Source organism: Mastigoproctus giganteus, chromosome 1 (assembly GCF_048544385.1).
Source record: "Mastigoproctus giganteus isolate SK-2022 chromosome 1, ASM4854438v1, whole genome shotgun sequence".
NCBI classification, from domain to species: Eukaryota; Metazoa; Arthropoda; class Arachnida; order Uropygi; family Thelyphonidae; genus Mastigoproctus; species Mastigoproctus giganteus.
In genome coordinates, this window is record NC_143575.1 from 142,402,841 (window position 1) to 142,426,436 (window position 23,596).

At 35.4% G+C, this 23,596-nt stretch overlaps 1 protein-coding gene across 1 annotated transcript in view; it reads right to left on the reverse strand.

Annotated features, from left to right (window-relative positions):
• LOC150091168 (integrin alpha-PS1-like) overlaps window positions 1-23,596 on the reverse strand; it is a 552,996-nt gene that overhangs the window by 281,929 nt on the left and 247,471 nt on the right. The window contains exons 4-5 of the mRNA XM_090388878.1: window positions 14,443-14,625; window positions 5,006-5,156 (exon numbers count right to left, since the gene is read on the reverse strand). Of these exons, the coding sequence (XP_090245004.1) occupies window positions 5,006-5,156; window positions 14,443-14,625 (334 nt within the window). The remainder of the gene's footprint in view (window positions 1-5,005; window positions 5,157-14,442; window positions 14,626-23,596) is intronic.

Genomic DNA, 23,596 nt, shown 5'->3' on the forward strand with positions numbered 1-23,596 from the left:
AGTACAGTAATACCCCGACTTACGCTACCCCGACTTACGCGAACTCGGAGTTACGCGATTCTTGATTTTTTCGTTTGGCAACGCTGCCGCCCATTATCTTCAAGGTCGTTTTTCATATGTTATCGATATACGGTGCGACGGCGGAGAATGAGAGCGAAAGATGAACAAAATTCAACTTTGCTGCTTTTATGTTTTTTATATCAGTGAAGGGGAAACCCATTTCACCATAATAACGTAAAAACCAACACAATTCCAGCTATCGGTATAATCGCAAATGCAATTAGATCGAGTTTACTACCAGTTTATAACAGATTTCACTAGCAGAAACGCAACTGGATTTTTATTGTTTTATGGTAGTAACCCCTAGAAATGTGAGGTGTTAATAGTGTATCTCTGCCTTTATGGTGTTGTTTATTCAGTTGCTACATGGGCGCAGCTTTGTTTATGCGTATCAAGCGTGCCTCCTCGTTTTGTAATTGTGCTTTATTCCCTAAAAATGAGTAAAATAATTAAAAGGTGTGAAAAGGAAGCGTCCTGGTGAAGACACTGCAGATTCAGAGAGAAAAAGAAAAGCAATTATCGATAAACAGAGGTGGACTGGATCAAAAATTCTTACCCGGGAAAATTTATAGTGGCCTCATACTATGGTTTATGGCCAAAATCACACTGGCCCACCAGGGTTTCCCCGGTAAGGCTTATGGCCAGTCCGCCTCTGTCGATAGAGAAAAAATATAAAATTGTGAAACGCTTTGAGCGAAATGAAAGACCATGTGATATTGCACGTGCTACAGGCCTAAACGAAGCAACGGCGAAAAGCACATGACAATTGCAAACTTGACAGGTTGAAAATTGAAAAGGGCTCAATTGTAAAGGGCTTAAAAATTTTAGAAAACAGTGACTCCAACGAAGAACGCGTTATAGCTACAAAGCAAGAAATAAAAAAATTATTAGCTTGCTACGAAGAAATTCTGCGTGAAAAAAAGAACGCGCTGTGTCGTCAGACGAATTTGTTAGATTTTATGAAGCCATCGACATCGAAATAACTTTTTAACGTAAGTCATTTGTTTTTTAATACATATTTTGTATTAATATGTATAAAGAACTGCAATTTTATTAATATTTTTCTTCTAAACTAGTGTTTTTGTTAGTCCTTGGTCCCAATTAAGCAAAATTTATATGTATTTATATGCAAAGTTGTACCCCGACTTACGCGAATTCGACTTACGCGATTTTCGTCGGACCCACCTATCGCGTAACTTCGGGGTATTACTGTACTTAAAATTCATTTACTTTGCTCCTAGCATTACTGTACATACAAGAATATATGCCCCTGTCCTTACCTTTAGTTGTTCTGACACAGCCCACCTATTTACTCGTTCCATGATGAGCACAGTAGGGCTTGAAATCCCTGACACCATGCTTTCCAGGCTTCTGAATGTTCCAATAGAAGCAGTGCAAGAATTATTTTTGCCTCTGCCTGCAGCTCTAGTTAGCAAATATTGTTAAACACCTTTTATATTTAAATACATTTCATACCTATAAAAACAGTCTCTCCTTGTGACTCAGTGTAGTCTGTGCTTGTAAACAAGCACAGACTACACTGAGAAAAATTATACCCCATGAGCCTTGCATTTTCTCTCCAGGGCTGAATTGATTGAGAAGGTACTCAACATGTATTCCCTGGCATCATGTTTTGGCAGAATTGCAGACACTTTAAAATTCAATCCTAACTCTAGACTTTTTCCCAACATTGTCCTGTACTTGTTAAGTCCTCAGATCTCCTACTCTTAACATCATTAGTGTCAACATGTACAACAATATCACCTTTTGTGGACTTTAAAGATAATATCTGCTCTACGTCATCCACTTTTTCCCCTGGCAGACACTCTCTGATCCAAAAGAAGACATCGATGTCACGAATTTTAAGTATCGGGCCTTCAAACAAGTGACAAAAGAAGGGAATGGACTAAAAGTTATTCATGAACACATACAAACTATATATGGTGATGCTGTCCCTTTTGAATACCAAATAAAATTTTGATATAAGAAGTTTTATATCAAAATTTTAAGAAGTTTAAATGGGTTCAATAATCCACAGATGATCAATTTAAGTGACAACTCTAGAAAAATGCAAAAAAAAAAAAAAAAAAAAAAAGATGAACTAGTTATGCAGGATAGAGTACTGAAGTGTCTATGACTTCCAGATAATATAATATTTCTTGAGAGGTCAGTACTGACCATCCTTCACAAACACTTTGCCATGCTAAAAGTCAATTCTCACTGGGTGCCAAGAATGCTCACACCGCTTCATAAAGAGTGCAAGAAGTAGACCCACAAAAGTTTCTTGCAAGAACTATAACTGATGATGAAATGTGGCTTCATCACTGCGATCCAGAAACACTGTGGTCCAAGCAATGGAAACACCACAGTGCCCAAAAAATTCATGATTCAACTCAATGGGGAGATTATGGTCATGATTTTTTTGGGAAATGGAAAGAAATCTTTTGATAGACTACATGCCACATGGGAAAGCAATCACTGGAGATGCCTATGGCGTTGCTTTCAAAAATTTAAGATGGGGGGGGAGAGAAAGTGACCCAAGTTTTTTGCTACTTCACAAAAATACTCCTATATACGCTAGTCTAAAGCAATTGCTGCTCTGAGAGACCAAGAATTCCAGGCATTAATCCACCAATGCTACAGTCCAGACCTGTCCCCCCAGTGATTATTTCCTCTTAAAGTCTGAAGAAACACCTACATGAGCACCAGTTTAAGTGATGGCAATCCCAAGAAAGTTGTAAATGTACATTTATGGTTTCAACTTTCTTTTCTTTTTTTTTTCTTGAGATCTGACCTTCTCTCTGTTGCAGTTCCTCTGTCACTTCTGTTCTTTCTTCGCTATGTCTCTTTTTTATTTTAATTTGCTGACATTCTTTCTGTGGGTTAATAATAAGTTAGGATTACTACTTAGTGTGTGATTAAGATTACTCAGTTAGATTAAAGCAAATGGCCCACCTGCATGCGGCAGGGATGAAACCAGAAATTTCGATGTTACTACAGTCAGTCCTCGTATAGCACGATAGTTGTGTTCCTAGAAACCCTCGTGCAATGCAAAATCGTGCAATATAAACAACAGGCCCTATGGGAAAAATAGGGTTAGGTGCCGACCACCCAAGATTGAACACACATTTGTAACCAAAACATTACCAAACACAATAAATAATCGTAATAAAATACTTACGTATTTTATTACAACTATTACGTAATAAAATATTGCTAATGCTTTTGCTTCTATCATAAGCAAACCTGTTTTTTATTTGGTTTTCGATCCAAACAGATGACAGTCGTTCCATCTCTTCCAATTCTTTGTGTCTTAATCTAATGGATTTTAATTACACTTTGAGTTGTTCCTGCTATGAAAGTTTTTTTTATTTTCTCTGCATTCTTTGCAATTCCCGGCGTTGCCTCATTTAGGTCTGTAGCACGTGCAATATCACATGGTCTTTCATTTCGCTCAAAGCGTTTCACAATTTCATATTTTCCTCTATCGACAGAGGCGGACTGGCCATAAGCCTTACCGGGAAAACCCCGGTGGGCCGGAGGCCGGTGTGATTTTGGCCATCAGCCATAGTATGAGGCCACTACAAATTTTCCCGGGTAAGAATTTTTGACCCAGTCTGTCTCTGTTTATCGATATTGCTTTTCTTTTTCTCTCTGAATCTGCAGTGTCGTCACCAGGACACTTCCTTTTCACACCTTTTAGTATTTTACTCATTTCTAGGGAATAAAGCACAATTACAAAAGGAGGAGGCACGCTTGATACACGTAAACAAAGCTGCGCACGTGTAGCAACTGAATAAACAACACCGTAAAGGCAGAGATACACTATTAACACCTCACATTTTACTAAAGCACATTTCTATGGGTTACTACCATAAAACAATAAAAACAATTTCCAGTTGCATTTCTGCTAGTGAAATCTGTTATAAACTGGTAGTAAACTCAATCTAATTGCATTCGCGATTATACCGATAGCTGGAATTGTGTTGGTTTTTAAGTTATTATGGTGAAATATGTTTCCCCTTCACTGATGTAAAAAACATAAATACATTTTCAGAATCTTCTCTTCATTCCTATTGTGTTGCGTTCAGTTGGGGTGATTCCGGTCCGACTGCCATTTCTTGTAAACACAAAGGCGAATCGTGCATAAGCAAATTTGGTTCGTGTTATATAAGATATCGTTCCCCTATTTATAAATTGTGTATGATCGAATTTGTGTAATGTAAACACGTGTTGTTATTGTTTTTTTAGGATCATTAGCAACTAAGGCCATATTGCTCCGTGGATATGCGGTGGTCATTCCCTGACCTTTCCGCATCCTCCGTATTTGGTGGTGACGGGCTTGAACCCCAGTCTAATCAAGAAGCGTGTGCTACGCACTGCTGCTCCTTCCCACCTGGCTACGGAGGCGCGTAAACACATGTTATACGAGGACTGACTGTACTATCACCTGGCACTACTCTAAGGCAGCCATTTCACAACACTGATATTCGCTTTACCAAAGACTTCCTATTTTATCAGGTAATTCCTTTTTGTCCTCAAAATGGAGGAAATGTATTTAACTCAAGGGGAATAGATGTTATGCTATGCTCTTTCTTTATTACTGAGGTAGATAACTTTTTTGAGTGGCCCTTATAAATAAAATAAAAACAATGCAAACTTGTAAATGGATAATGCATTACACTGTATGAACTTAATTATACATACCCTTAAGTATGTCATAAAAGGTCCAAGATCTCCTGTGATTTTCAAAATTAGAAATTATTAGAAGAAATGAGCAATTACAGTGAGAAAATGTATTTATTTTACCCATTTCTTTTAATAATTTTTCCAATTCATCTTTAATTCTTTAGAATTCTTGTGCAAGTGCTTAAGGGTTTAAGCCTAAAGAATATTTCTGGTCTTTAGCTAAAACTGGCATAAGCCTGCAATATAACATACCTACCTAAATAACTATATTTATCCACTGGTGATTTATCTACTAATGGTCCCATATACCATGCCTTGTCATCTTTCAAAGTATAAGGAATGCTGTTTGTAAAAATTGTCCCTCTCCAAGTATAGGGCCCAGGTGTGCCAATTACTATGCTGTTATCCTAAAAGTATTTAAATAATTGTAAACAAATACTTTTCATATGAACTTAATAAACAACATAAAGAGATTACTATGTGAAAAAATTAAATATTTCATAATAATTCAACATTTTAAATCCAATACTAAGCTACAATACACAAAAATAGTTAAGCACATCATCATTTGTAACTATGCATATAATGAAAAATCACCAATAGCTAGCTATTTTGCATTAGATAGCCCCAGAGTGTAACTGTCATCTGTTTTACACAGTATGTATCCTGCAAATATCATCATTCTACTCTTCCATGGGTTGAGTCCCTTTTTGGATATCAATTTCCATTGTTGCCAGTCTCTTGAATCTCTCATCATTTGTCAATAACTCTGGAAGCCTAGACATTGGAGCCATTCTCTTTTGGATTCTCCTGGTGGTCTCTTATCTCCAATTCTTCCTGTCAATACTACATATGGCAGCCTTTGTGTTTCAACTGATTCACATGTCCAAACCAGTGCAGTTGTTTCTTTTTTTTTTTTTTGCAGATTAGTTCTATTATGCTGCATTCGAAATTTGGATCTTTTACTTTTTTCATTAGTTTTGTGTTCTCTCCAATTTGTTTTATTAATTTTCCTTAGGAATTTCATTTCAAATGCCATTATCAATTGCCTTTCTTTCTTATTCTCCATGTCTCTGATCCATAAGTTGCTGTGGGTATTGATGACAGTTTTGTATAGTTTAATTTTTAGACTTTGACATTTTATTGCTCTTCCATATGTTTTTGAGTTTGTTCATCCGATGTTCTGTGATTAATTTGGTTAATATTACTTATGTTTCCAGTTATTAAAAAGCTTGAGTATACAAATTTCTGTACTTGTTCTATCTGTTGATTTTGGACATTAAGTCTTCTGTTTTTTTCCCCAATTTGCATTACTTTGTTTTTATTTATATTAATATTTATTCCATAAGTGATGCTTATTTTATTGATGTTTGTTAATATTGCTTTGAGTTGTTCCTTGGTTTTCTGTAAATATCACATCATTATCTTCGTATTTTTTTATGTGGTTTATATTTTTACCATTTATTATTGCACCTCTTTTTCTTTAATTGATTTCATTAATTCCTCTAGGTAGATATTAAATAGGTATGGGGATAAAGGATATCCCTGCATGACTCCGTTCTCTATTTCAAATTTCTCTGTTTTCAAGTTGTTGAATTTTACCATTGCTTTGTATTTTTGTAGTAATTATTTACAAACACTAGTATTTCTTGATCTAGTGGTATTTTTTGTAGTTGTTTCATTAAATATTCTCTGTTTATAGTGGCGGATTTCTGCACAGGCACACGCCTGGGGCCTCTTAAATCGAGGGGGCCTCAAATCTTAGATCTCAAAAAAAAAAAAAAAATTGTTTCATTTAAAATTTTTTACACTCATCTTTATTACCGTTACTGAATAAAACTATAATTTAATATCAGAAGTTAGCAAAAAATATGTGTGAATATCCCCACATATTTTATGAAATATCTATGCGAACTAAGTGAATCTGAAGTAGAATACATATTATCATTAATGCTAGATTTTATGTATTAATTTTATGTATTAATGTTAGATTTGGGAGGGATGGTAGTTGTGTCATTTTTTCATTTAAACATTAGTTAAAATATGTATGAAAGAATTGTGCAACCAAAATGATTAAAACCACAACACCAAATCTAGAGCACGTGGTATAGTAAAAACGTGCACGTAGAATGCACACTGTAGTGGTACCGAAAATATTTAGAGGGGGGGGACCTCAAAATTGAATTGCGCCTGGGGCCTCTCAAGTGCTAAATCTGCCACTTGTCTGTTTAGAGTCAAATGCCTGCTTGAAATCAATAAAGCACAGATACAGAGGTTTCTTCTGATTCCAATACTTTTTGCAATGATGTTTAATGTGACTATTTGGTCTACCGTTGATCTGTCTTTTCTAAATCCTGCTTATTCTTCCCCTATTGTTTCTTCATATATTGTAAGTATCCTATTTTGTAAGATCCTTATATTTTATATATATGGTTCAAAAGAGTAATGGTCTATAATTCTGACAATTTTCTTTATCTCCTTTCCTGTGTAAAGGTACTATTATTCCACTTTTTCAGTCTTCTTGTATATCCCCCCGTAAATAAAATTAGATTGAAGAATTAATATCTATGTAATATCAGTGTGGATACACCATAGATAACTCTTATGAAATTACAATGGTAGTTTGTGTGGGAGGCATTGAAGAATTGTGCGAGATGTTTTAATGTTGCTTAGCATCCAAATTTCCATAAATCTGCTTTGATATTATCATTTCCAGGTACATGGTCATTCTTCATTTGGCTAATTGCCTTCTGAATTTCTTATGTTATTGAGGGTGCTTTATCTCTCCTATTATCTAAGGTAAGAATTTTTTCTTTACCCTTTAAACAGAGTTTGATAATATTCTTGCCACATTTTATTAATTTCTTGCATGTTTCTGGTTTTTATTTTTCATTGTCAGTATTTTGAAGGGGTATGTTTTAGAGAGTTCCTTTACAATCCGGTAAGTTATTTTAGAGTCTGACATTTATTTGCTTCTTCACACAACTTTGCTTTATCTTCCGACCATTTGCTTTTAGCGGCTTTACATAGGTTGTCTATTTTATTTTTTTGAACCATTATATTTTTATTTTTTTTTTTATTATTATTTTTTTTCTTTGATATTTTCTTAGTTTAGGAGGCTTTTCATTTGTCTTTTTTCCATCCATTTGTCTAAAATTTCTGTAGTGATCTGAGGATTATTCAGTTTAGTTTCTAAGGTTTCTGAAGCTGCATCTTTAATCGTTTTAGTTTTATCCCATATATTTTGCACAAATGATGTATAGTTTATATCATTCAATTTTTCTTGTAGTATTTTCCGATAAATTTCCTTTATTTTGTCGTCTTCAAATTTTGATGTATTTAATGTTGCTCCATTGTTCTTTGGCTTCGTATTTTTAAATTTCCGTTTTAACTATTGCTGCTAGCAGTTCGTGGACAGCATCAAAATTTGTGTTTCTTAGAGTTTTAATGTTTTGAATAGATAATTTCTAATTATTATTTATTAAGATGTAATCTATGCAATTTTTTGTATTTCCATCTGTCTGGTGATGCCCATGTATATTTATGTTGAAATCTTGTAGAACAGTGTGTTGGTGATAAATAGTTTCCTGCAGATATATGATTTAAAAATGGCATCACAAGTGGAAAGTTGTACTAAGTTGGAGATAAGGGCATTTATAAAATTTCTGGATATAAAAGAGACAAAACTCATTGAAATTCATGTAGAACAGGTACTATGTGGCAAGAACTGTTTATCACAAAGGAGAATGTATGAAATGGAGTCTATATAATCCACAATCTGGAAAATTCAGCACTGTCATGCCAGGCAGCATTTCTGTTGTTGAAAAACTTATTCGTGGAAAGAGTTGCATTAAGCTAAAAGATGTAGATCCAGTACTCATAACAAGTGAAGAACTCATGAGTACTGGATCTCCATCATACTGTGCATAACAACCTGAAATTTGGTAAAGCATATGCAACATGGGTCTCCTACTGACAACTTACAAATGACCTGAAATAACATTGAGCTGACCTGAGCACTATGCTGGCTCAGTAGGAAGTTTTAGGGGGATGATTTCCTAACATAAAGTAGCTGGAAATGAGCATAGGCATTACTTTCATACTGAAAGAAAGTGAGTCAGTAACGAGTAGCATCATTCCAGACCACAAAGCTGAAGAAATTGGGAGCCATGACATGTGCAGAAAACTGATGCTAACCACATTTGGGACAAAATGGAGTTATATTAAAAAGTACATGAATTAGAGGACAACTGCCAGCATTTCATACAACAATATGCACACAAAGAATCTAAAGCTATTGAGGCTAATCGCAGTTGAAGACAGTTGTTAACAGCATAGCAATACCCATCTTCAACAGTGCCCATACAACTGGACACTAATCTGCATTTTGATGTAATACACTCTCCTTATTCCCCTCCCCTGACTTTGGCTCTAAGTAACTGTCTTCTTTATGACCCATTCGGTGATTGATGCTGTCAAAATAGCTAAACAACTAGTTAAGATTTTCCCTTTACAAGCCAATGCTATGTTTCCCTCAGAATACCAATTCCATAAATATTTTCGTGTATTGCATTCTTGCTCATCACTTCAATGATCTTTCCTATCACTAAAATCAGACTAACCTGTCTACAGTCACTCTGCTCTTTTATGTATTTCAATTACACTGGCACTTCTCCAAGCCAAAGGAGTCTCAGCTGAGTCCATAAAGAAGACCAACGACTCTGCCCCATAATTAATCTCAATGGTTTAGTGCACTCTCTCACCCTCTCTCAAAAATTACTACGTATATGCCATCAAGTTCAGGATCCTTACTTACCTTTAGGCATCTGTAATTTCATACTTCTCAGCTTAATTCATAAAGTCCCTTACCATGAAGTTTTTTCCCTATAAAAATCAACAGGAAGTACCTGTTTAATTCAATTCTGCAACATTTGCTTTATAGCTGTTGTAAGCTTCGGCATTATTTTATTTATTTATTTTTTTAATCACTGTGTAACAATCCTGTGTGTTTTTTTTTTTTTTTCTCTCTCTATTAAAGTGGCCAGCTTCTTATTTGTAGCATGAGGCGAGTACTACCATGATAAGCTCCTCATATATTTTCTTAATGATATATATACACATTTGTGGCTCCTGTACTTCAACTAATAATGTATCTGGTTCATCCGTAATGATCAAATCAGTATTAGTAGATTTAAATTTATGCCTCCCATGTGCATTGCCTGAAAAAGAGGAAGAGTGCCATCAGCATTTAGCTTATTCAATCCATTCAAAGCCTTAAATACCTCAATCAGATCTCCTTGCATGTGCATAGTTTCCGGATACTGCAATTTGCAGAACTGAAGCCTTTCCTGGGTAAGAGTACTTAGTAGCTTCTACATCTACAACTAGAATATTCTTGCCTGTAGTACTTTCCTTAACATGCTGATATAAACAATTATCTAGTTGATTTTAAAATTTTGTCACCCTCCATAGTACTTGTAACTAATAGTGTCCTCTGAAATACTTGTAACTGCTTCTAGTGCATGAAAGATGCAAGCTTAGCTATTAATGGGCTGTGCATATTTAGTGGAAGTATATGGGTTCCATCATTTAACAAGCAAGCCAGTATAGTGATGCTATCACAACTAGTACTCATCATGCAATATTTTTTCATTCAACTCATCAATGGGAGTGCTACTGAGCCCAATTCAACAAGAGAAATTAAAATGGCCATTAGAATTGCATCTGTGTGAATTTTAGTATTCCTGCAGTATGGTCTTGAATTGCAATCTGAGTATGTTATAATGGGAAAAGTATTATAAAAATCAGATACTAGCAGAGTGATATGCAAAATGTAGTCTCTACATGCTCATTATAACTGAATTTTGTAGTGGCACTTTCCAATATTCACTTAAAAGTTTAGTTTCAGCTTTGATTTATAACACGACTTGTGTTGAAAGTGAAGTAAAGTGAATAATTAATAAATTAAAAATAGAATGAATTAAGCATCAATGAAATTAATAATTAAATGAAAATTAATTTTGAGTAGGTCATTTAAAGTCAGTGTCAAAATAAAGAACAACATTAAAATTGAGATTTTTTACAGCATTTCTTACATTTACTCCAAAAATATTGAATATTGATAGTTAGCTGAATGCTCATCTGATTAAATGACTTTTTTTTGATACTTCGGCTGGAGAAATTAAATTCCATCACGACCAAAAGAGATTTTTAGCCTTTATTTCACCAGTAACAGTGGCAACAATTTTAGATTAAAAATGTGGCCATTTCATATTTTATTATTAATCACATGTCATGAGCTTATAAAAGTACTGACCATAAAACAAAATGTAAGTTAACCTTATTTTCATGCAGATTTATAATAAAACCAAAGAAATTTTAAATTCTATATTGAACCATTATGTGAATTTTAATGTTTATTTTTAAATGATCTTCATTTATTTCAGAATTAAAACAAATGGGCTAAAAAATTAACAAAAATAGAGATCAATAGGGTGACATTAGTAATTATAGAATTTTAGGTTTAAAATTAAATTCTGTAATTCTGTCTATCCCACTTTTCATTTACTATCTCATTTTTATTAAATAGTAATGCTGGTGAAGGATTGTTGCTATGGAAATTTCTTGCAAAATATAAAGACCATATTGCACCTATTAACATACGATGACTCCTATGAGAACAGTCAGAAGAGGTCATGCAGTTGAAAAGTTATGTCATTACATATGATATAGCAGAATGATAAAATTCTTGTAGGTCTCAGAGAAAACTGAATGCAGAGCATTGGGCATTGTTGATAAGACAATTCAGTAAGTATATGCTTTACTGTGAGTAGTGTTATGAATCAATCAATTTCTGTAAGAAGAAAAAGGTGGGTAAGATGAGTATTATCTATTCAGGTTCTTGCAAGGATTACTTCCTCTTTTTTATTTGTACAGAAACAACAGGTCCATAATTGTGTTCAGATTTAAATTGAAAGTGCCTGTTATACATTTTCCATAGAAATGTTCACTGCCTTTGCACATTACCCATATATTGCATCTGCAATCAGTGACAACAGAACCATCTGGTTTGGATAGAGGTGGGAGCAGAGATGGGCAAAAGTTTCGGCTAATAGCTTAGGCAAGAGACCAGAATGCTCGGCTACCATTAGGGCAAGAAGCAAGTTTTCTACTCTTAGCCTGTTCAAACTCTAGTTTGGACCGATTAATAACTGCTTTACAATTGTTGCGAGCTTTGGTGTAGGCAGAAAATGAAACTGAAGAATCAGAAACAAGCCAATTTGGAAAACCAAGGTTTAGATAGTGGACGAGATTTTAAAGTGGAGTGTGGGATAAAGGATTCCATTCCTGCAAGAATAATTTCACTGACACGATCTAAGCAAACGTTGACATCAGAAGTTTTGAAACAGTAATCCGACCATGGAAAAGAAGAAAAGAAGTCTCACAGGTCATCCCATTTTGCATTCTTGTAATGCCAAACAACAAGAGGTTGAGAATAGCCATGAGATAAAGGTTGCATTGGAGAAGAGACAATCACCAAGTTGTGATCTGAAGTGCCTAAAGGACCTCTCACTTCGACTGTGTACTTAGAATGGCTGTTTGTGAGAAAAAGATCAAGCATATTGGCTGTATGATTAGGATTGTCCGGTATTCTTGTAGGTAAATGAACAATTTGTGCTAGGTCATTAGTAATTGCAAAAGCCTCAGCATCTCGCCCTGCTGGGTCGGTGTGACTAGAAAACGGAAGCCAGCTGGAGTTTTGAACATTAAAATCACCAAGGAAAATTACCTCACTCTTAGGAAAGTTGGACTGGAGAATGATAGAGACAACAGATGAATTCGACACAATGAGGTAGAGAGATTTTAAGCCAGAGAAGATCAAAGAGAGGAGATTCCAAATTGCTAAGTCTCTGACAGGGAATATCAGAACGGACATATGCACAAGTACCACCTTTGAGGTGAAAGGAATCATATAGCGAATAATTTGGGCATCTGAGATGAGTAGTAGTTGAATCAACTGATAACTGAGATTCTGTCAGAAAAAGTACATGGGGTTTGGCAGACTGCAAGTGGAAATGGACATCGTTGAGATTAGAATTGAGACCACATATATTTGTGATATGAATTAGGAAATACTAATTTCTTTAATTTAACAATATACAATAGTTTGTTTAAAAGCACCTTTAAATATTCACTTTAATTCAAATTAGTTTCTCCTCCACTTTGCTCTCCATTATTACAAAATCATTTAGCTCCCTATTAGAGTTTAGTATACTTCTTTCCTCCCCTTCCTTACAGAATTCCTCATTGTGAATGTATATGTAAAATATTCATTCAGTTTGTCAGATATTTAAGCAGGATCATCAACCATCAAACCATCAATATCAAGTAGACCAATCTGATATATTCCCTTCCTTTTTGAGTTTACATAAGTAACGAAGCCTTTTTATACAAATTAGCTTCCTTTGCTGCCTCCTTTAATATAACTGGATAGATCCATTCCCCCCCCCCCCAGGTGCCTTCCTTATGGTTAACTTCAACAATTTCTCCTCCACTTTGCTCTCAGTTATTACAAAATCACTTAGCTCCCTGTTAGAGTTTGATAAACTTTTGGCATTCCCCTCCTTGAATAACTCCTCATGTGTGAATGTAGATGCAAAATACTCATTCAGCTTATCAGCTACCTGAGCATAATCATCAATAGTCAACCCATCTTTCTGGAGTTCACATAAGTAAAGAACTCTTTGCTGTTTTTCTTTGCATCCTTTGCCAAAGATTTCTCGTAATCTGCCTTTGCCTGCCTAAACTCCATTGTGACTTGATTACAGACTAGCTTATATCTGCCATATGCTGCTGTGTCATCTGATACTTTATATGCATCCCATACATTTTTATTCTCTGCCATGAGCCTCATTAATTCATCTGACATGCATTTAGGCCTAAACCTTGAACAGCATTTTTTAGTTAGAATGAAAAGCCTAGTAGCCTCCAAAATTAAGTCCCTGAAGGCTTCCCATTTAGTATTCAATGTTGGTAACATTATAAGTTGATCCCATTGTACAGAATTTAAAAACTGTCTGAGACCCCTGTAGTCACCTTTACAAAAGCAAAAGCCCTTCCCTTTAGCCTTGATGGTAGTTACATCTTTAAGGCTAAAGGGTTCTTGAAACTCATCAGGAGTTATGCTTTCAGATTTACTTTGAGTTCTCAAAGTACTTTTGAGATTATCAATTTATTATAGTAAATGCACTTCCATAAATAATGTGCTGCTCAGAGAGAAACTAATTTGCAGTATACAGTATTAATCAGGCAACAAGGAATGATCAGTTAAATAATCAACAAGATGAATGTCACATTATCACCTATTCCTGCAGATTTTGGTTTTATATCCTTCTGCATATACTATATATGTGCTTACCACTTTCTTTGGTTTACTGTGCAGCATAATTAAAAATTTTTATGCTTTTATAAGAGCAAAAATAAGAGAATTAAAAAGTAGACAGTGGTTTCACATAATGATCTTTTTAGTAATACAGCAATATGCAATGTGTAAATATAACTGTAAAAAAAAGAAAGGGTTAAACTTTATGAAAAATATATATTTAAACAAAAATTTTAAAAAATATGGGGTCAACTTCTATGCCATAATACAGAGTAGCTATATTTTCTAGAGTAAACTAATGCAATAAATACCTCAGCTATATCACCACTTGTACCAGCCTGGCAATAACCAAACTGCTCGTGGGCTTTGTTCACAGGGCGATTCAAACATGGTTCCCAAAGGCGATGATACTGCAAATCTTGCTTTAGGGAATAGCAAAGACCCTCACCCCACTGAAAATCTGGACCTTTAATAATATAACGATGAGCACAAGCCTAAAATTAAGCAACAGTAATTAACATTAACATATATAGCAAGAAAAAATTAAAACAACCTTGATATCATAAGGTAGTAAGGTTGTTTTCAATGTATTTTATTAAATACATTTAAAATGGTTTTAAATGAAAACAAAATTGCTCAATGATTAATGCAATATTCATCTACTTTACATTTATCTCTCTCTCTCTCTCTCTCTCTCTCTCTCTCTCTCTCTCTCTCTCTCTCTCTCTCTCTCTCTCTCTCAGTAATACAGGAAACCTGCAACTCTAACAAGGGTCTGTATAACATCTCACATACTCTTTGTGGCAAAAGACCTTTAGTTCACTTTGGAATGCTATTTAAATTTTTCTGATATCAAGACTAATTTTATCAATCTTATGGAATAATTTTATCAATTTCTTAGTGTATTTTGTACATAAATTATGCAGTCCACTATTTTCCCCGTTATATTTTACCATTTTTTTTATTTATTATTTTTATACATTGAGACTTTATATTACAGCATAGCACCCAACCATCAAAAAAATAAATAATATAAGTTTAAGCATACATTTCACTGATTTATATGCACCTCTTTATACAACTACTATTACAACTATTCCTAAATTTTGGCAATGAAAAGAATGACAAGGACAAAACAAGAACAGAAAATTTGTGTTCTATTCTTGAATTATGGTTAAATACAATATTAATGTGATTTACATGTTAAGTACTATTTTTGTGAAGCATGATTTACCAGTAACAACACATGCATGCACACTTTTTTTAGCCAGATTTAAGTTAAACTATTCTTACAGACAATCTATTATGCTAAACCAAAGTTAATTTAGCATAATATATTTTGTATTAACCCAGCACTACATGCATGGGCTCTGTCAGGTGCCTGGTGCAAAAAAGGTTTTGCACATTAATTGTTGGTTCAAGATTAAGTTCTAAAAATTTCTCTACATTTCTAAATACAGTTCTAGTTCTACTCAAGTTGTTTTTGAAATTTATTATTTCAAAAACAACTTGAGTTGTTTTTGAAATAATAAATTAATAGTGTGAAATTAATAGCCAGATTAATAGTGTGAAAGAACTTGCTGGAATCTGTGGTCCATTTTTGTAACTTTCCATGGTTTGCAAGCATGCAGCACCTCACAGGTACAACATATTTTTATTTTGCAACAAATGATTGCCATTCTAATTCAAGGTTACCCATCAGTTACACTCTATCTTATAAATATAACATCTCAGGAAGGACATTTCAGAACTTTTGAAGAATAATTACCTGAAAACGTGAGTGCGAAGTCTCAATAGGGTTTGTTCCTACAACTCTTCTTGTAATTATTTTTGTATAGAATTTTATGAGGTTTGTGAAGGAAATAAGTACTATACTCCATTTATTCAGTTTTTGTTTTATGCCCAGATCATATAAAAATGTGATGCTCTTAAGTGTTTTAAAAAACTTCAGAAAAGAAAATCATACTTTTGTTTATATTTTATATTGTAATATTTCTAGTTTTTTATATATTTTTCAGCATATATCAATAAATATTTTGTTTAAAAAAAAATCATGAGTGCTTTTGTAGCCAAACAAAATACTCAACATTTTTTTTTTTATTATTATTATTTCTGCCAGAATTCTAAGCTGTAAAAAGTGTGCACATGTAATTTTGAAATACTGTGTGTTCAACTGTTTAACAATTTTATCAAGTTGAAAACAGACAGAAATGAAAAAAATATATATATATATATTTTTTTCTTTCTTTCTTTTATTTTTATGTATATAACATAAAAGTAGAAATATGTTGTGCATATGTAAGTAATTTTGAAATTTTGCACACAATGATTTTTCCAACTCAAAAATGGAAGTGCCTAATAATTTAATATTTATATATACTTATAGTTTTCTTTATTTTCACTAGAATGAATAACAGTTATTTCATATTTATGTTTATATATGTATTATAAGCAGAAATATGTTTGCATGTGTAATTTCAACATTTCATCCATTTAATAATTTTATCAACTCTAAAATGGAAGAACTTACGTTTTGTGTTTATACTTCAAATTCATGATTTACTAATATTTACGTTTATACTATATTAATTTAAGTTTCATGCTCTTATTGCTTTTATAAATTGGATAATAAAAATAATCAGTGTAAAAAAAAAAAAAAAAAGATTTTTAAATTTAAAAATATCTTAATTAAAAAAATAAAAAGTTACCTACAATAATTAATGTAATCCATTCACAAGAGGTCAAGCATATAATGCAAGTAGACTTTAAAAATCAAAACGTTTTTCCAGAAATAAAAAAATAAAACTTGAATATAACATCAAGTCCAGTGTGCTTTTTTTTTTTTTTGTTATATTAGATTAAGCATAAAAACACAGAAACCTCAAATGATCAAATTATAGGTTAATGAATATCAGAAAGTCTCAATTAAATGTTCATGTTACCTAATTCAAGAATTATAAGCTGAACTCAATTACCATTTGAACTGTTTGAAGTCACATCCAGTCCCCGGTTTGAAACAGCTGTAGCTAAAAATAGTGTCACAACACTTCTGTCAATACCAAGTTTGACCAAAGGTGAATTCCCATCTGCCCACAACCACCCCTCCTCAGGAATTAGAATATTACTAACAGCAAATGATGCAAGAAAACAAGCTAATATAATATCGATCAAAAAAAAAACTTCCCACGTCACCTGTCCATTCCTTCTAACAATTGAAAGTTCGTTCCAACAATTAAATCACTCTGCTAGCTGAAAGCAAATTTCCACACATCTATCCTGCAATCATCCTTCCCAGTTTACAGTCTTCTATAGTCTGAGCAAGACTCACAGACATTCTCTCAGATATGCCAGACAAGCTGTACTTGCTACCTGGGAGTCTAAAACGCTGATGGAACTGATATTCGAGTGACACTCAAGTCAAGTGGACCCAATTTCGGCAAAATCCGAACGGTCTGTGACAGCCAAATCCTCTGCTTGCACCTTCACAATGGTGGGACTGTTAGTAATCCTGGGTATAATCTCCATGCACAAGTACATGGTGGGTGACCACCCAGGTGTGAACCAACGTAAGCAGGGATCGAGGTGTGGCACCCACACCACATGGAGGAACGTCGCCCCTCTATGTTACCAGGCAGTACTAGGTGGTAGATGACTCTCATCAACCGGTGAAATACCACCACTTTGTTTATTGGAGGCTTCAGGTGGTGGAACCCATGTTTAGTCTCTAGAGCTAAGTTCCGGTCAACCCTTCCCTATCTCTTCCATCATGCAGTATGATTGATGACTTTTGAGGTTATGATGAACGTCGTGGCAAGATCCAATATTCCTTACATTTCGAGGGTACAGCTCTAAAACGGTGTTCGCAGGCCGGCCGCTAGTTAGTACACCGGACCGAACCTATTGGTAACTCTCCAGGAGGCTTCCGGATCAGCTAGTGCTATAATCTTGCTACCTCTACTCTGCCAGATAGTGACTGGAGGGAGTCCGAGTAGTGTGTATGGGGGAGCATTGTCAAGGCCACGTTATGTCAAGGATCTGGGTATATTCTAACCACGTGTACGCCATATCCAAAAATTTCATTACTTCACACAGCATGTCCCACCCACTTTTTCTTACTATTGAATACACAATGAATTGTCAAACTAATAGAGCAAGCTTATCTGCGAAAAGATCTAAACCTCCCAAGGACTTCCTAATTCATTTCCCAAATATATGTGGTCTCAATTCTAATCTCAACGATGTCCATTTCCACTTGCAGTCTCCCAAACCCCATGTACTTTTTCTGACAGAATGTCAGTTATCAGTTGATTCAACTACTGCTCATCTCAGATGCCCAAATTATTCGCTGTATGATTCCTTTCGCCTCAAAGGTGGTACTTGTGCATATTTCCATTCTGATATTCCCTGTCAGAGACCTTGTAATTTGGAATCTCCTCTATTCGATCTTCTCTGGCTTAAAATCTCTCTACCTCATTGTGTCAAATTCATCTGCTGTCTCTATCATTCTCCCAACTCCACTAATCACTTGGAGCTCTTTGACTTCCTCTCTTTGCAACTTCTCCATTCGAACTTTCCTAACAGTGAGGTAATTTTCCTTGGTGATTTTAATGTTCACAACTCCAGCTGGCTTCCGTTTTATAGTCACACCGACCCAGAAGGTCGAGATGCTGAGGCTTTTGCAATTACTAATGACCTAGCACAAATTGTTCATTTACCTACAAGAATACCGGACAATCCTAATCATACAGCCAATATGCTTGATCTTTTTCTCACAAACAGCCATTCTAAGTACACAGTCAAAGTGAGAGGTCCTTTAGGCACTTCAGATCACAACTTGGTGATTGTCTCTTCTCCAATGGAACCTTTATCTCATGGCTCGTGTTGTTTGGCATTACAAGAATGCAAAATGGGATGACCTGCGAGACTTCTTTTCTTCTTTTCCTTGGTCGGATTACTGTTTCAAAACTTCTGATGTCAACGTTTGCTCAGATCGTGTCAGTGAAATTATTCTTGCAGGAATGGAATCCTTTATCCCACACTCCACTTTAAAATCTCGTCCATTATCTAAACCTTGGTTTTCCAATAAATGTGCTAAGGCCATTCAAGAGAAGAATGTTGCATATCGTAATTGGCTTATTTCTAATTCTTCAGTTTCATTTTCTGCCTACACCAAAGCTCGCAACAATTGTAAAGCAGTTATTAATCAGTCCAAACTAGAGTTTGAACAGGCTAAGAGTAGAAAACTTGCTTCTTGCCCTAATGGTAGCCGAGCATTCTGGTCTCTTGCCAAAGCTATTGGCCGCAACTTTTGCCCATCTCTGCTCCCACCTCTGTCCAAACCAGATGGTTCTGTTGTCACTTTAGCCAAGGATAAAGCTGACCTGCTAGCTTCCCATTTTTCTTCCAGCTCATGTATTAATGATCTTGGTAAAACACCTTCCACCATTCCCAACACGCTCCATTCAATGCCTCCTGTGGTCTTCCGTCAAAAGCATATCAGAAAGATTTTGATGACTCTTGATGCTAAGAAAGCTCCAGGTCCTGATGGTATTTCTCCACTTGTTCTCAAAACCTGTGCTCCTGAACTTACTCCTATTCTTTGCCGCCTTTTTTCACTTTCTTATTCCAAAGGTGTTTTTCCTTCTGCTTGGAAATTTGCTCATATCCAGCCAGTTCCTAAAAAGGATGACAAATCCCTCCCATCCAATTATCGTCCCATTGCAATTACTTCTATTCTTTCTAAAGTAATGGAGAAATCGATTAACCACCAACTCTTAAACTACCTAGAAACCTTCGGTCTGATCAATGATCGCCAGTATGGATTGCGTCAGGGTCGATCCCCTGGTGATATTCTGGCTTATGTTACCCATTTATGGACTAATTCAATGGAAAGGTTCGGTGAAACACAAGTAGTTGCTCTTGACATCTCAAAGGCTTTTGATCGTGTTTGGCATAAAGGTCTTCTACACAAACTTCCATCTTATGGTTTGCCAACCTTTTTTTAGTAATTGGTTATCCAGTTTTCTCTCTGATCGCTCACTGAGTGTGATGGTAGATGGCTCTCTGTCTTCTAACGTCTCCACTAATGCCGGTGTCCCCCAAGGGTCAGTTCTTTTCCCCACTCTTTTCCTCTTGTATATCAATGACCTTCTTTCATTGACTGGAAATCCTATCCATAGTTTTGCCGATGATAGCACATTGCATTCAACTTTCCATTTTGAGAAACCTTGTCCTGCTCGATCAGCTTCAACTTCTCGAAAATCTGGTATGAATTCCTTAAATGCCAATCTTCACGTAATTCTCCAGTGGGGCAAAGACAACTTAGTTGATTTCAACCCTTCTAAAACTCAGTCTTGTCTTATATCTCGCAAAAAAGGATTCTTCTGCTCCTATGCTTATCTTTAGTGACACTCCGATTTCTAGGCAAAATGATATATCTCTTTTGGGGATTACCCTGACTTCTAATCTCTCTTGGCACAAGCACATTACAAATATTGCTTCCTCTACATCTAAAAAACTTGGTTTTCTCTTTCGCTCTCGGTGTTACTTTTCTTCCAAACAGCTGCTCACTCTATATAAATCGCAAATCTTCCCTGCCATGGAATATTGTTCCCACATCTGGGGTGGTGCCCCCAAAACCTCTCTCAGGCTTCTTGATTCCATTCAGAAGAGGGCAGTTAGGTTAATTAATGATTCATCTCTAACAGAGTCTCTCCACTCGCTTTCTCATAGACGTACTGTTTCTGCTGCATGCCTCTTCTACAGATAATTCCATGGGCACTGTTCTTCTGAATTGGCTTCTATAATTCCCGCTCTCTCTTTCAAAGCAGTCCGAACACGTGCCACCACCAGCCAACATCCATTTACTGTCCAACTTCAAACCCACAGAACCAACTTTTCATCTTCCTCATTTATTCATTCAACTGCCGTTTTCTGGAACAACCTTCCTTCATACGTATTTCCTGAAAATTACAATCTACAGAAGTTCAAGTCCAATGTCAACCAATATCTTCTTTCATCTTCTCAACCTCCAACCCAAGCACGGTACTAAGTACTATAGGTTCTAATACCTCTCGTGTTTGGGGTTCACATAAAAAAAAAAAAAAAAAAGAGAAAGAATGCCATCAGTATTGAGCTTACTCAGTCCACTCAAGGCCTTAAAACACCTCAATCGGATCTCTTCACAGGTTCCTAGTCTCTAAATGTCGCAATTTACAGAACTGAATGCTTTCTTGGTAGACTTTTGTAGCACTCTCTTGTACCCATCACCAATCCCATTGCCGTTCTCTACCCAATTCCAACAGCTCCACACTTCCTAAAATAAGGTCTCCAAGAACTGTATACAGTCAGCAAGATGTAGCCTAACCATTTTACAAAGGGATTTCCTGCTAGCAAAATTCCTGTTTATCATTAACATAAATCCATGAGCTGTCTTGGTAGCCTGTCAGCACTGCTCAGAGAACTTCATATCTAACTGCACAATAGTGAACAACACTAAGTGAAAATTTATTCCAATAATCAAACTACTCCTGAGCTAAAAGAAAATTTCTGCATGTCTATTGTGCCATCATCCTTTTTTAATAAAAGGATATGTTGATTTGTGTTATCTGAAAAAGAATAAAGATGGTATCAACATTTATGAGGGGAGGGGTTCAAAAAGCCTGAGTATAAAAAGGTAGTAGTAGTATAGTATTAATTTCTGTACTTAATGTATAACACTGCAATTTCAATATCATTTTTTTAATTACAGGTCCTGAAGTTAACAAAGTGGTATGAGTGAGGAAAGATGGACAAAAATCACTCGCCAGCAGTTATCCAATATTTGAGTCAAAGGCAATTCATGAGGATATGGTTAAAACATTGGGGGAGGATTCTGCTTCCTATTCCATGATTAAGAAATAGGCAGCAATGTTTAAAAATGAGGGAAGGAGAATCTGAAAAATGACCCACACTGTGGAAGACTAGTAATATCCATCACTCCAGAAGTTGTTGGCAATGTGCATGAGCTGGTGATGAATGATCGACAAATTAGAGTTCAGTACATTTCCAGCATCCTTGGGCATCTATTCTGAATGTGTGTACCACAAAATAACGGAGGTTCTCACTATGAAAGAGGTCCTAAAGTCCTAAAGTTTTAACAGCAGATCAAAAACATGCAAAAGCTGTCAAGTCAAATAAACATTTACACTGTTTTCAAGTAGATCCAGCTAATTTCTTTTGTTTGTGACCATAGATAAGATATGGATCCATCACTTTCAGTCAGAAACAAAGGCGCAGTCAAAACAGTGGAAGCACGGCTCTTCTCCTCCTCTAAAGAAAACCAAGTCAATTCCTTCTGTCATCATGATGGCATCATTTTTTTTTTTTGGATGCTGATGGAATGTTGCTGGTGGATTACATTCAAAAAGACCAAAGAGTCAGAGGGGCAAATTATGTAGACTTTGTGAGGTTATTCCAAGGAAAACCCAACAAAGGAGTATTGTTTTACCAGGAAAACATGCCTCCTCACAAGTCTGTCATTGCCATGACTGCACGAGTGTGGCTTTGAAATCTTGGACCATCCCCCATTTCACCAGATCTAGCACCATCAGACTTTCCGTTATTTCCTAATTTGAAAAATTACTTTGTTGACATCCATTTTTGCACCAAGAACTGCAGCAGATACATTCCTGATACATGTCACTGCTGCAGCAGATACATTCCTGGAGGCCCAAGAGAAAACTTTCTTCACAGATGGACTCAATGCATTGCAGCATTGGTGGCAAAAGTGTATTGACTTCAAAGGGGATTATGTTCAAAAGTAACATGTTACCAGACTCCCCAAATAAACCCCCATACTCGTAGCACAAACTTTTCAGATGCCCCTCATAGTTTACTTAACCCTTTTAAAGGCTTGATTAGTAAAGAAGTTGTGTTCTATTTCAGTGGAAGTACAAAAATTGTAAAAGGGGTGCTACTCTGCATTATGAGTTTTCTGTCTTTACTGTCTGGGAACACAGTAGTACCCTCCAGCAAAAGAGGATGTTATATTTTTCTGTCTTTATTCTGTTTACTTGTTGCTCTTCTCTGCATCCTTTCCCCAGGTCCATGTCCTTCCAAAAATGAGGTTGCCAAACCTACATATATTCCAGATGTAGATGAACCATTCCTTTATATAATGGGATAATCGTCTCTTTATCCCCCACTGGCAGAGTTCCTTTTACACATTAAGCTGGAGTAAGCATTAAATGGAACAAGTTGTTGAACATTATCTCAAATAAAATTACTTTACTTTTAAATGAATATTTAAAATGTCAATAAACCTATCCTTGATAGGTTAGACAGGGGCAAATCACAAGTATACAATGTCAAAATTATTTTTTGCATCCAGTTCCTTTGTAACTGTGTCAATAGTAGTTAATCAGATCTTGCATAAACAATCTGTGCTTTGATTGTTGTATAAATAAATTCCTGTCAAGATGATCT